Raw genomic sequence first — 14,120 nt, 5'->3', positions numbered from 1 at the left:
AACCAGGTCTTATGGTTAGTTAAGTAGAGATCTAGATAAACATTTGAAAGGACCTTGAGCTCACTATAGTTCTAATCACATACAGCTGAACTTCCTTTTGTAGTCTGGATCTGTGCTTATTGGCATGCCCTGTTGTAGTTGCTCGTGTTGCAGATTCCTCACTTGCGTAATAGTTGTGTTGCTTCTTATTGAGGATATTGTGAAATTTATGATCGTGTGGTTACTGGTGTGTTGTTTGTTGAGAGTGTGCTTACTTAGCATGTGCATCTCTTAGATTCCCAACCTTTGCTCCATGTCGGAAGACTGCCGGAAGCATTTCCGAATGAAGCTGAGAGACATTTTCATCAAATTGATTCGAAAGTTTGGGTGAGTATTTCTGTACAACCTTGCGCTCCTGAAAAATAGTTTTGTTTAGTTTATCTCCGAAGTTTTCTTGCTCTGAAGGGGCCCTGATAGCAGGCTGGTCTTCCCGCCCGTTTAAATGAATTGCAATGGTGACCAGTGCTCAGAGTGCACATACACAAGCTAGCGTAGGTAATGAGGCCTATAACACTACATACCAAGGTGTTTATTTTTATTTTTGTCTGCACTCTCTATTGATGTGTGAACAGGTTGGCAGGAACAAGCATGCAAAATTGGAGCATAAGCGTCCTTACAATAAATATTTGTTAGTAGTAGGGATGGGCAAATATTCGGTATTGTCGAATATTCGATCGAATAATTCTATATTTGTTATTCGCTTCAATTCGGATTCAGGTATTCAATATTTTCGAATTATTCGGCGCACCCGAATAGGCAGCCAGAAGCCATGGACGGCCGGTGCACATTTCGTAGGCTATGCTTCACGTCATGGCTGCCATACATCAACCATAAATCTCGAAGGCTATACGTTTTTGCATTAAAGAGCCGGAAATGTGCGATGCAAAAAAGCAGGAACGGCGCTAGCGTACAACCGAAACGAAGCGGCGTAGTCCGCATCGCCATAGTCATCAGCAGAAATCGTACGGGAATGACAGAATGACAGCAATGACGGAACGCTTCGTGCCTATTTGTGCCTTTATTCTGTTTACTGCCGCGCATAACAACGCGTTGGCCGCAGGGTTTCATAGTCGCCATCCATGATCGCGTCGATAGCTGCCGCGGTTTCTTCCGCAGCGGTTGCGGCAAAAAGAGCTGAAAAACATTGCTGCCAAATGACCTGTAGGTTAGGTATGGTTGAAAGCGATGGCGCAGGCAGATGTGTCGTTTTGACTCAATACGCACGTCGGCCGCGTGCCATGAGCACCGCAAAGTCGCCATTCATAATCACGTTGATAGCAGCCGCGGTTGCAACAAACAGGTGTTTTCAGTTTGACTCAGTGCAAAGCTGTCGAGGATGAAGAGCACAGGCTACATCGTGATGGACGTGCGATCTGTTGGCGGTCAGCTTACTGGTGAAAAAGTAATGGGGATGTGCGCGCGGTGGTGCAAAGCGTGTCGCAAATGATGGCGTGCGCTGCGGCCATGCTACGAAGGAAATCACGAGATGACGAGAATTGCAGCTTCCGCACTGCTTTTGTTCATCCATTACACTGGATTTGCTCATCCATTACACTAATAAAATCGTGCTGACGTAGTAAGCATTTGCTTATTGTTTTCTGGATACCCTGATAATTCGGCATTCGGTTAATTCGGACATTTTTTTTTCGGTGCCGTGAAATTCGAATTAACTAGGTTTTAGTGTAATATGTGATATATATTATTTGAACTATTTGATTGAAATTATTCGAACAAATCACTATTCGCTCCGAATTCGCTTCGAACCTCAAATTCACTATTCGCCCATCCCTAGTTTGTAGCCTTTCTGGGAGCTATAGTTTCAGTCATCTGTATGAATAATACGGGTGTCGCATGGCGCACTTTTCATCGCGATCAAGCCTGATCCAGATCTAATTTCTCGGTCGTGATTGGCTCTTTTGCACAAGCTGCGCGAGGAAGCCAATTGGTGTCATGAATTTTGATCCGGATCAGGCTTGACCGTGATCAAAAGTGGTCATGTGACACCGGTATAAAGCTATCTGAAACCTGATAATTTTTTGTATACAAAATTTCTTTAGCCTTAGTTTGTTGGTGTAGATTCCTCTGGTGAAGATGTAATCTGACCATTTAATCTCGTGAACCAGCTGAAAAACATTGCTGCCAAATGACCTGTAGGTTAGATATGGTTGAAAGCGATGGCGCAGGCAGATGTGGAGTTAGATATTCGCTTGCTTCATGAAGATATGGCTTATACTAACGTGATGGGCAAGCAAGATTGTTAATGCTGCAGTGTTTATTGAAGCATGTTTGGTACTTTAAATTACAATAAAAATTTATATCCGGCAGTATCTGTTATTTTGCCATGATTAAATAATGTGGACGTTATCTTGGCGTCTTGAAAGCCAAAAGGCATTGGTCTTGCTTTGTAAAGAATTTTTGCATTCTAACACCTTGTGATGTTACCATAAATTGCTGTTTGGTGCTTATTTGTCTTTTTGTTTGCTTGTTTTTAGCTATGAAAACATCATTGGACTCTTACCCGAGTCATACCGTAAATTAGCCGTCAAAATCCGCAAAGTTGAGAAGCGAAAAAAACGGAAGAAGGATGAAAAGAGCAGAGAGTATCAGTCTAAAGGCAAACGTGACGATGATGTGGCCAGCAATTCGGGAACTCTTGGACCATCTGGGGCCGCTGAAGGGTGTGTTTTTGTTTCTACTTGCTCTTTCACGAGTTGACATTGTAGGTAGATTGCCAAGAAGCCAGGTTTAGCATTTTGTTTCAAATATAGTGCTAGTTTGACGACTGCGAGCTTTTCGCTCAATGTCTGGCCAAGCAACCTGAGGTTTATCATTAACTGACAAAATGCCTACTAGTAGTACCAGTACCAGTGGTAGCAAGAACTAGTGTCTTGACAGTGGTTAGCAAAAAACAAGCTAAGAGCGTACATGGAATAGCAAGTTTGGCATGACTGCACTGGTTTTTAACATCTCTCATTTGCTTGCAGTGTCCTGTTGAGATGTTGAGGCACTAATAATGTAATTGAAAATTATTTTAAACATGTTCCATTGATAAAAACTTTTATGCTGTTAGCCTTAAATTGTAGTTTCTCTGTTCCTTCAGTTCATGCTTACTTTTTGCTTTGACATATTTTACTCCTTGAAGGCGACTTGCCACCATCCCTGATGGTGTGCTTAATATTGATAGTACTGCTAAGAAGTAAAAGACCATGAAATTGTCCTATTGTATGAAAGTGTTTTAAGTTTCTTGCACTCCACTCTTACAGTGCATTTCATTGCAGTGTTATTCTTTTATGAAAACTAGTTTATGCACATACTTTTTTTTTCTCCACACTGTATGCTGTTGCGCTGAATGCCTCTTAAATCTTCTTTTAGGATTGAGCAGATCTTGCAGGACAGTGAAGATGAAACTGATAGTGACGAGAGAATTCCAGCAAACAGAAAAGGCAAGAAAGCTGCATCTGCATGGATTGAGGAGCAAGGAGAAGATGACATTGTGGACTTTCTGGATAAATCTGCGGGAAAGCAGATACTGTGTATGTACATTGTATATTGTGAATATCAAAGTGGGACTTTTTTTCACGTATGAAATAATACCGACTAAAGCAGCCTGGCTCTACATATTTCCTCTTCCACTTACGTACCATTGTAATGCTTTATATTGTTTTCTTCATGCAGCTACTGACCCGAAGGCACCACTAAAAAGCAAGGGGAAATGCCCGTTTGAAATGACTGAGGATGGACGGCTGCTCATTCTGGACCCAGAGACTGGAAAAGCTGAAAAGGATGGTAAGCAGCCCATCTTTTAAAGGACACTAAAGAGACACTAAATCAAATCAAGTGTCCTTTCTTAACTGTTTTCATGAATTTCACAGTAAGTGGTATAATACTATAACAGGAAAGAGATTAAATACCAAACCTGAATTATTTTAAACTTTGCACTGATATGGCAGTATGAATTTCGAAATATTTTGTCATTTTAAGGCCACCGTGGTGCAGTAAAAGTTGTCGAGCCGAGAAGGATGGTGGCTTGGTGCGGCTGCATCTTTTGCATGCAGGGAGAGGGTGGGGCAAATGCATGTCTCCTCATGTGCGCAAGGGGGAGAGATGGGAGGTGAGTGTGTGCTAGAAGTGGGGGCACTTGGAGGAGGAGGCAGGTTGGTGTGCGCTTTGTCTAGTGCTGGGGCAGCTGAGGCACGACTGTGCACACTCCACCTTGGAGGTAATCTGCTGTGGGTACAAAGGCTACGCTCGCCGCAAGCCGATGGCTTCATGTGTGCTGTGTTCTCCCGCACCTACTTCGTGTTAAAGCAGAAGGCAGCCCGAAGGGCAATTCCCTCACCGCTGCTGCTGCTCTTGATCACGCCAGTGTTGTCATAGCGAGTGTTCACGGTCATTGAGACACGGTCATTGAGAGATCTGTTAACGTCTGCCCGTGCATGCGACACCATGCCTGGTAATGTAATTAGTGAGTAAATGTTCATTGCAATTTATCTGACCAATAAAACGAGTCTTGCTTTGTGTTGTCTAATAGTTTGCTATTGCAATCAATGCTTAAATTTCTGGCGGAGCTGTGACTATTTTTGTCATATCATAAGAAGCCAACAAGCAATAACACCAAGGACAACATAGGGGAAATGGGCTTGCATAGGGAATTAAAGAAAATGATAAATTAATGGTAATGAAAATGGATGAAAAAAAACAAGTCTGCAGGTGGGGAACGAACCCACGTCTTCGCATTACGCATAGTATTATTTTGTGATATAGTATTATAGAACCACATAATTTACTACTATAGCATAGCTTAATTTTTTCTTTAGTGTGTCTTTAAATTGTGTATGCCATATGTCCTCTTATGCACTTGATGGCACATGACCCGATGCACTTTTTCCTCCATGTAGAGCCAGCAAGTGACACGGAAGCAGCAGCAAATGATCTTCTGGAGGCACTGTCTCACTACAAGGTTTGTGATGATTTACCCTCCAAATGCTTGTTTTAAAGGATTCCTGAAACAGTTTGGACAACATTTGCGCCACAATTTAAGTCAAGTGCCTAATATTAAGAGCACTACGGACGATTACAAGTTACCTTCTTGCCTAGCCATGCTGTTTCTTCTCAACTCATTCGCCGAGTGATCGGGGCTTAGCTCCGCCTTCACTGGCTCTACGCCATGGTGACGTGGTGTCATCTTCTTCCGGTTGTCTTGGAGCCAGCGCGCGAAGGATCTCCAACCTCTGCGCTAGCCACCTAGCTGTTGATCCCCAGTGAGAGCGATTCAAGCAGCGTGCATTGCGAGCGTTCTGTCGCAGTGCCGAGCGTGTCGGGTATTCCGGTAACCACAGGCGAGCTGGGCGTTTTGGCAGATTGGCAGAGGCGTAAACTGAAGCCCCTCCATACTATTAGCGCTGTGATGAAGGAGGTTTAACGTAGACTATGTGTGCAGCCTCATCGGCATGCACGGTCCAGCCACCTGGTGGGGCACAGCTTAACCAGCCAAACACAGAGCTAATATTGCTGTAACCAAGTGTAAAACATTTTAAACATTTAAAAAGACGAAAGCTCCTGCCGAAAATTTGCACTAGCAGCAAAGCAGAATACACTTGGTTACTGCTATATTAGCTCTGTGTTTGGCTGAACTTTGTGCCACCAGGTGGCTGCACCGTGCAAGCAATTCATGTTTTGCACCTCCGTTCATCCCGTAAAACACCCAGTTCACTTGTGCTTGCGTTTACCCAAATACCGGACACTCTCTAAACTCTATTGTGGTAGTAACCCTTCGGCGTGACGTGACGGCCGCAAACGCGTAGATTTTGGCGCTATTCAGATGCCGACAGTCCGATGCGCTGCAGTCACTCTGCTCGTTTGCTGCCTTGCAGAGGGGCACGATGTCGCAGCTTGACATATTGCCAGTCGCTACGTTTGCAGCCCACAACACAACAAGGGCGAACCATGGTGCTCATGAAAAGAAAGAACGAGCCTAACACTGACCGTGCAGCTCTCGTCAACACGGAGCACGTTGTAACACAAGCAGACACTTGCTGTGTGCAGGAATTGTTTTGACTGTAGAGAGAGAGAGAGAGAAACGGGGTGGGAAAGGCGGGAAAGTTCACCCGAAAAGATTGTAGTTTGCTACCCTGCACTAGGGGAAGGTAAGGGGAAAAAAAGAATTGGGGAGAGAAAAAGCATTCACGAAAAAAAAGACAAAAAATGGTTGGAAACGTCCGTGAGAACTATAGTCTGTCAGATAGTTGGAAAACTTCAGAGTGCCTTGACTGACTTGTGTGACAACTGTATAGGCCGTTGTTCCAGGACTGTCTGCTCCGGTGGAGCTGTGACTATGTCACCTGCTCTTGTACAGGAGGTCCCGATACAGTCTTTGACTATGGGGCCTGCTTCTGTATACTAAATACTTGTAATATGTCCCAACCTTTAATAATAAAATTCCGATTCCGAAAGCAGACACTTGCTGTGTGCAGGAATTGTTTTGACCGTAGAGAGAGAGAGAGAGAAACGGGGTGGGAAAGGCACACACACAGGCAGTCATTCGCGACCGCACTGGCCCGATAACGCGCCAGTGCGGTCGCGAATGACTGCCTGTGTGTGTGAGTGTAGTGATACATTGTCCTTGTGCATTTTCTTTCTGTTACTTTTTTATAGAAACAAATTAACTAACATTTAAACTATTACGACCACATTTGTTTACCATAATGTTGGAAAAAATTGGAGGACGCTTAAGCTTCGCCTTTAAGAGTGGAACGCGATAGCATTATCTGGACCCGTTCGCATCGCATTTTTCTTTCAGTGGGCTTCATTACAACACAGAACGTGGGAAAGCCAGCTTACCCAGATTTTTCCAATGGCAATAGAAGTCATCTTATATTAAAATGGGAAGGCCCTAGAACCTTTTTTTTATTTTATTAATTGTTTGCTATTGCCCCGAGGCGCGTGCATCCAAAACGCGTTAGGCAGGCGAAGTCCCAATTTGACCTGCCGAAGATGCGAGCGCCATCTGGATAAGATTTTCTCATGTAGCATACCCGAGCACACCGTTGTTGGTATGGTAGAAATGCTGGCAAGAGGGGTTTGTGTTTGAGTTTCCTCTTAACAGAATTGTTTTCTCATACATTCAAATAACAGTCCGATGCCACCATGTCTGTAGGTTCTGGTCAAGTCGTACTTTACAATTTTTCTGACGGATTTCACTGAAATTCTATTTTTGTTCACTCACACCTTGCACCACGCGGAGGGCCTGCGCGGTCGGGGTGGTTCGGGACGATTTTCACCGCCATGGACGCAGACATCCACGCGACACAGGATTTTCTGTGACACGGGGCCCTTAACACTATCGCGTTAAAATAATGGATGACGCGCCCTGGGCAGCCAATCGGATAGCTTGCCCTACTGACGTCATATGGTCAAATCGAGTCACCTGGTCGGGGGCGGCTGACCGAGGCCACACATACATCCTGAAAGTGCCCTAAATTTCTGCGTGCTTGCACTGCTTAGGCTTTGCTTTTTCATGGCTTTTGTGTCCAAAAAAGCTAATGTTGCTTTACCTCTTGAATAAATGCTGTTAAAATATCTGAGGCGGAAAATTCTCATCCACAAGGTGCGTGCTAGTTACCAAAAGTGTTTACCAGTGAAGTTGCCAAGAATTGATTAGAGAAGCTATTTTTTTATTCATATGGTCTGTGTTCAGGCTTTTTGTAATATGCGCCGGCGCTTCTTTTAAGGTACACGTCGTAGCATGTGTGAGAAGCAGTAAGCTGTACTTGAAATATCCAGATGTTATTTGTGAGCATTGCTTCTAACAAGATTTCTGGCCATTCATCTAACTATAATTCGCAGATTTCACTTTAACAAATCATGCTTAAATTTGACGTTTCGTGCCATTGAAGTTCTGAGATGCATAGAATTTGCACCATTAGTTCTGTTCCGGTCGGGGGGTATAGGATAGAGGAGCTGTATTTCTCTTAAAAACAGGTTCAGCCATTCCATTGTAGCTTATCATTCATACTAAATTCATAGAATTTTCATTCTACTGTTTCTACAAAGCATAGGTCCTCCCCAGCTCATTGACTGCTCTTACATTATAGACCAAGAAGCGGAAGGCGCCTCTTGATGTGAATGGTGGAGAAGGGACATCAGGAATAACAAGTGGTATGTTGTTGTGAAATTAGACTGCCATGAATTCTCCTGCAAGCTTGATTGATATAAACCTACATATTCCATTGTAGGAACTGGACCCTCTAAGAAGAAGAAGAAGACTGATAAGGTATAAAACTAGAATGTGCTTGTCAACTTGTTTATGCCATTTGTGAAAATCCGTTGACTGACCCATGCCAAATTTTATGCACAGACATCCGATGGCGATGCAAGGAAGGGCAAGTTGGAGCCCTATGCCTACGTGCCATTGAACAGAATGTCACTGAACAAAAGGTATGGTTGTGGTTGGTTTCTTATCCTACCTTCATTTTGTGAGTGGGTACTAAACACCATGGCACTTGCAGTTCTAGCAAATCCGGCAATGAATCTGAAGAGATGTGACACAGTCAGCATTTTGCTCTTGTGTCTGCTTGCCACTGTGTCCATGCTGGTTGCTAAGTGCTTTTGTGTACATGGCATTTCATCCAGGTTCAAGAAGAAGCCTGCAGCATTCAAGAGACTGCTTTCAGCAGCCCAGAAAGGCGCACGAAAAGGACAAAAGACAAGAGCAGCCCATGTAATGAGAGGTGCTAAAAATAATAAATGAGGTATTTATTTGTGCTACATAATGTGTCGTCTGTATTTATTCTTGTAGATATGTCTGAATAAACATTTATCAATCAGTATATGTAGTGCTCAACAGTAAGCAAACAAGGGGGAAGCCTCAAACTGGAGCCATTTTGACAAGGGGAGCTGTCTTCATCAAGTCCCCTTATTGAAACATTGGTGCCAGCCTGAGACTTCTCTTGATCGTGTGAACCTTTTTGTGTTGTAACAGTATCCGTTGTGAGTGCTATTACTCAAACCCAGATATATCGAACCCACATATATCAAATTGTGTATAACGAACAGCAGTAAAATCTCCTAAAAATTTTTTATTTTATATATCGAACTTGTTTGCGATCCCCTTCAGATTCAATATACTATCTACTCCCCCCTACAGATGCTGTAGGTATTCTAAATGAACAATTGTGTGTATGTAGTCTGTCCTACACAATCTGGCTGCTAGATGCCGAAAAGCTAAAGTGGTGCAAAAGTGTTTAATTTGTTCCTGTGTGCATCCACAAGACAATGAATATTCATTGAAGGCATATTTTATTTAGCAGTGCAGAAGTCTGTGCAGAATGGACAACTGTCCATTGTCAATATATTAGCAAACGTTTTTAACTCTAGCAATGGGTGAAATGAATATTAACATCTACTACCGCAGACTATGGACCAGCTTCTTGGATGTCTTCTGATGGCAAAGATTCTTTAACAGCAGTTGGGGCCTTCTAACAAATACAATTTGTGTTGCCCTGCTGTGGCAGTACCTATGCTTGGGAGGGAAGGTCGGCTAGTAGCAAGTTGGGTTCAGGGGAGCACCACATATGTTAAAGCCTCTTGAAGCCTCAACACCCCCTGTTGTATTATAATGTGGTTTCCCTTTCTCATTCTTGGGGTAGAGTTTGAAACATTGGGGTAAAGATAGTGATAGATGCAGTGCTGTACTTTCACCAATGAAACACTTGCATACATAAGCAACCATGTTGAACATCAACATAGGAAAAGCCAGTGAAGGCAAATCTAGAAGCCAAATGCATGTGAATAAGCCTGGCTGACTTGGATGGCCAGCTGCAGCACTTGTCACCATAGTTTCTGCATGAATGACTAAAGGCAATTCTGGTGCTAGTGTGCACAGGATTTGCAAGTAGGTGGGAATGATGGGCAGTCCATGATTGCCTCACAGTTTAGAAATTTAGAAAGATAAAGCATAACTTGAGCTTGACTGGGTGGCCCTTGTATTGAGATATGCAATGTCACGAATGCCCTGCCGAGTTCTGGCACTGCGGTCGGTGCCGAAAGCCTTTGCTCTAGGCTGTCCCTTGTCAGTTGATTTCTGTGCTTGACCACAACTATAGCATCACTACAAACAGACGATAAGCTCCTGTACAACATGCCTTTAACATTTTGTGAAACACTGCCACACCTGTGCTCTTTCCTTTAATAACTGTTCACATTTCTTCATACAGCGAAAAGACTCGACACACCAAGAAAAAGACAGGCGAAAGGAAAGAGCGTCACATTTCCACACAATATCTGCTGCATCCATCAATCTTATGATCACTAAAATATAATGACCAGGTGTGGTTGCCTGACCTTGCCTAGAAACAGCCCAGTCTTGAAAACAGACATCACAAACTGAGCTGCTTCCATGTTTATAACAAATTAACAATGCACTTAACCTATGCAGCTGTACTATCAGCTTCAAATGAAACTTGAACAGCGGAGCGCGTGGCCCAAGCATAAGTGACGATAAAGTGTGCGCCATCCAGTCATCACCATTGACAGGCTCGCACATCCAGTTTGGTCGCACTGCGCCCACGCCGGCCACAGTCGCCACCGATACTGCGCTGCGCAGTTTTGTGGATCATAAGAATGAATGTGGCGCACCAGCGGCAAACCACATCAGCGAATGTACTATCTCTAATGATGATGGTGCAAACTGCACCACGCGTACCGCTGTTTGTGTTTCATTTGACGCCGATAGCACTTATGGTTTCGGCGAATCGTGCGACAATACTGCAATATTTTAGCTTTTGTTTTCCCCCTTTCAAATATAAGAACCAGAACAGAAACGAAAATATCTCGCGCAGCGTCCGAACCGGTTGTGCGCTGGTGATGACTGGATAGCGCACACTATACCTTCAGTTATGCTTGCGCCACGCGCTCCGCTGTTCAAGTTTCATTTGACGCTGATAGTACGTGGCTATTGCCAATTGGTTCTCCTTTTCTGATGTAAGAGTGCATAAACAAATAGGTGTGACAACAGCTGAGTGGGATCTTGACGTGGCCTTGACATTATCAAACAATGCTGTATTGCCCAGAACCATGCAATGTTTTCTATGTGTGACAACTAATGGGTTTAACATGCAATTCCAAGTTTCAGACACTGCCATCCTGAGGAGGCACAAAGAGACTGTACAAGTTTGCGTGTTGCCAACAAGCGGGGAAACAAGGAACATTGCAACTATAATGGCATAGCAAACGCTGATAACAACCGTACTTGGTGTACAAGCCACTGGCTGGCTGCACTTCAGCTCCGTAAGGCCTGCAATCGCTCTTGCATCTTGGTCACGTCATCTTCGTCTTCTACTACTGCAGAGGATGGACCAGCTTCTTGGATGTCTTCTGATGGCAAAGATTCTGTAACTGCAGTTGGAGCCTTGCCAAGCTGGCCTGGAAAAAGACATCACAATAAATTAATTTGGCTACGTCTATATGCCTGAACATTGCAAGCCAACTGGGGTCGCTGTTAAGTCTGTCTTCAAACAAATACAATTTTTTTAATGGGCCATTGCATTTTGTTCATTCTTTGTACCTACTGGCACAGCCATAAACTGTGATACAAACCTCTTGCACCGATTTCGGAGCAGACCTGAGCACAACCTTTTCTCTATTTGTGGCAACCCACTACTTTGTGGTTGTGGGTGTTTGTGGCAACCCACTGCACCGTGGACCACATTTGAACAAAAGCTCTTTCATCAGAAAGACTGTCAGTTTCGAAATGCAGGAGAATAAAACATTCCATAGTTAAGATGACACATGTTTTGATGCTTCAAGACACCATAAGTATCAATAGCCATCCTTTAGAAATGGGCAAAAGACAGCACTTTTTTGAAGGAACATTCTAGAGTTACATTAAAGCACATGGTTCAATAATGCAGTGAAATTCTGTAGGTAGAGGATGCTGAACTAAACTTCATATTTTCTGCTAATTTAAGAAGTTTGTGTTGATGTGGAAATTGTTTTCATTCATTTTATCTGTTGCCTACCTAAAATGGTTCTTCCATAAACCTGATCATGAGTTTTTATCACGCTTTGCAAGCTAATAGCACTCTCACCTCAAGCAAAAATTAAAAACATGCAGGCTGGCAGACATGACAACCAGGACTTCGGATTGATTTCAGTGTTTATAAACTATTTTGTTAAGCGATATAGTGGTAAATTCAGTCGCGCACGCGTACACACACACCAACCATTTGTTCTTTTTTTTTCCATTCTTTTTGTCAAAGGAGAGGCGACAAAAGGTGATACAGTGCACAAAGTGCACAATTTTGTCTGCTTGTGAATATTTGAACAGTACCAACCTGCAGTCAGCTCCCACAAGACCTTGTCAACTTCCTCCTGTGCCTCTTCCTCCAAGTCGTCCTGGTCATCAAGGCCTTCCATTGTGTCATCCAGCATTTCTTCTATTATTCCTGCCTGAGTAAACAAATTAATATATGGGCAGTTATACACACTGGGTGCAACAGCCCAGCAACATTCCTTGAACTATTGTATGGAAATTGACAGTTACCCCATTAGGGGTAACTTTTTTTGTCACGAACACGGTGGAATGTTGTGATTTAGGCTGTTCAACTGGTGTGCCAGAACATAATCTGGCACACTAGCCTTATTTGACACACCAGAATAGAATTCTCCACTCATTAGGTGCATATGTTGATGGTAGTGGTGTTACAACAGGCAGGTTTCACCTGGTGGTCAAGGCTGGCAATACCTCTAAACGCTTGAAATTCCTCTTTCAGGGGCAAAGTTGTGTCATAGTCCTTTCATAGCTTTGGTTGTGTTAGTATACGTCCAAAAGTGCACAGTCACGAATAAACGAAAGCTCGGGCCGCAGATAACCCTTCAAAGTTTGCATGTGACAGCCACAGTCAAAACCTGCAATACCAGATGAGCTACCGGCGTTTGTCATAACAACAAGGTATTTAAGTACACCACTCACTCGCAGCATTTCCTTCGACAGGTCTCGCATCGTCTGCGCTACTTCGGGCACTTTGATCAACTGCTGCATGCTCTTCATAACTTCAGTGCTTCTCTGCATTGAGCCAGCCAACCGAAGGGTAGCTGCAAACAATGGTCGAATGGGCTTACGGGCTGTCAATATAAATTTATTTTGGTGAGGAACAGATAATCCGACTTACCGAGCTGATGGTTCATGCTCATAACGACGGAATTCAACTGTGCCTTGGAGGCGTGGATCCGATTGATAGCCTTTCGAGCACGAAGCACCTCTTTCGCCAGGATAAGACACACCTCCTTGTCATTCTTTTTTGCGGCCTCTTTCAAAGATTTCTTGACACCTTCTTCTTGTCTCTGAATAGCTGTCGAAACAATGTTAAATCACAAGTGACTAGGCTACTCTAAACCCCTTGTCAAGTAACATGAATGGTTTAATGCGACACTCGAGACATATAAGGCATACCTCTGATTTGGCGATCCAGCTGGTACCCTTCTTTTCTCAGCTTTGAAGTCCATTCTCGCACCTAAAACGATAAACGCCAACGCTAAGATGACCGCTCCCTGTGCGGTGCGTGTGGTCTAAACTTGTTCTTTATCGGTACCTGTTCTTTCGGCGATCGCTCTGGTGTTTTCCCAAACAGTCCCATTAGCTACTCAAAACACTTTAATTTTGATGCATTCACATGGACATTTCTACCTATGGTTGCAGCGGTTGATAGTTGGTATACGAACTTTACTCCAGCAGTGCTACCGTACTATTGCTGCAGCAGTAAGCAAACATAACACAGGAAGTAGGTCTATACCGGAAGCTGACATTAACTGACATGTCAAAGTGCGGGCGCCTGTCATTTCTTTTCTATTCTGTATGCCTCTCTTTTTGCTCTTATTTTTCTAGTGTGCTCGCTAGATGGCAGGGTATGAGATTGACTAAATAACTCAATAGTATTTCTTTATATTAGCATTGGTTGGTAAATTAACCAAAATATTAGTATTTAAAGTATAAAAATAAATTATTTCTACTTTATAACAATTAATTAAACAATAAATACTATATAAATGTATGGTATACGTAGGTAGACGCAACTGGCGCTGCC

At 43.4% G+C, this 14,120-nt stretch overlaps 2 protein-coding genes across 2 annotated transcripts in view; one reads left to right on the top strand and one right to left on the bottom strand.

Annotated features, from left to right (window-relative positions):
* Positions 1-8,810, top strand: part of LOC119459257 (RRP12-like protein) — a 56,015-nt gene extending 47,205 nt beyond the window's left edge. Inside the window, exons 24-32 of the mRNA XM_037721076.2 lie at positions 275-366; positions 2,532-2,717; positions 3,412-3,572; positions 3,715-3,825; positions 4,938-4,999; positions 8,133-8,196; positions 8,274-8,311; positions 8,396-8,475; positions 8,671-8,810. Of these exons, the coding sequence (XP_037577004.1) occupies positions 275-366; positions 2,532-2,717; positions 3,412-3,572; positions 3,715-3,825; positions 4,938-4,999; positions 8,133-8,196; positions 8,274-8,311; positions 8,396-8,475; positions 8,671-8,788 (912 nt within the window). The 3' untranslated portion in view covers positions 8,789-8,810. The remainder of the gene's footprint in view (positions 1-274; positions 367-2,531; positions 2,718-3,411; positions 3,573-3,714; positions 3,826-4,937; positions 5,000-8,132; positions 8,197-8,273; positions 8,312-8,395; positions 8,476-8,670) is intronic.
* Positions 8,811-9,319: 509 nt separating this feature from the next.
* Positions 9,320-13,830, bottom strand: LOC119459267 (charged multivesicular body protein 3). Its single transcript, XM_037721082.2, has 6 exons — positions 13,629-13,830; positions 13,490-13,550; positions 13,209-13,388; positions 13,010-13,131; positions 12,372-12,486; positions 9,320-11,460 (listed from the first exon to the last, which is right to left on the bottom strand). The coding sequence occupies exons 1-6, from the start codon at positions 13,671-13,673 to the stop codon at positions 11,318-11,320; spliced, it is 666 nt and encodes a 221-aa protein (XP_037577010.1). The 5' UTR covers positions 13,674-13,830; the 3' UTR covers positions 9,320-11,317.
* Between the last annotated feature and the right edge of the window lie 290 nt (positions 13,831-14,120).

The sequence above is a fragment of the Dermacentor silvarum genome, chromosome 1 (assembly GCF_013339745.2).
Source record: "Dermacentor silvarum isolate Dsil-2018 chromosome 1, BIME_Dsil_1.4, whole genome shotgun sequence".
Classification (NCBI taxonomy): Eukaryota; Metazoa; Arthropoda; class Arachnida; order Ixodida; family Ixodidae; genus Dermacentor; species Dermacentor silvarum.
This window is presented reverse-complemented; position numbering and strand designations above follow the sequence as displayed.

Bases quoted from the DNA above. Each gene is read 5' to 3' on its own strand.
- LOC119459267 (XM_037721082.2), bottom strand. From the start codon at position 13,673: ATGGGACTGTTTGGGAAAACACCAGAGCGATCGCCGAAAGAACAG. The intron at 12,487-13,009 runs GTGAGTGGTGTA...TTGTTTACTCAG, and splicing joins TGTCGAAGGAAATGCTGCGA to GCAGGAATAATAGAAGAAAT. The intron at 11,461-12,371 runs GTTGGTACTGTT...GTCTTTTTCCAG, and splicing joins CTTGTGGGAGCTGACTGCAG to GCCAGCTTGGCAAGGCTCCA.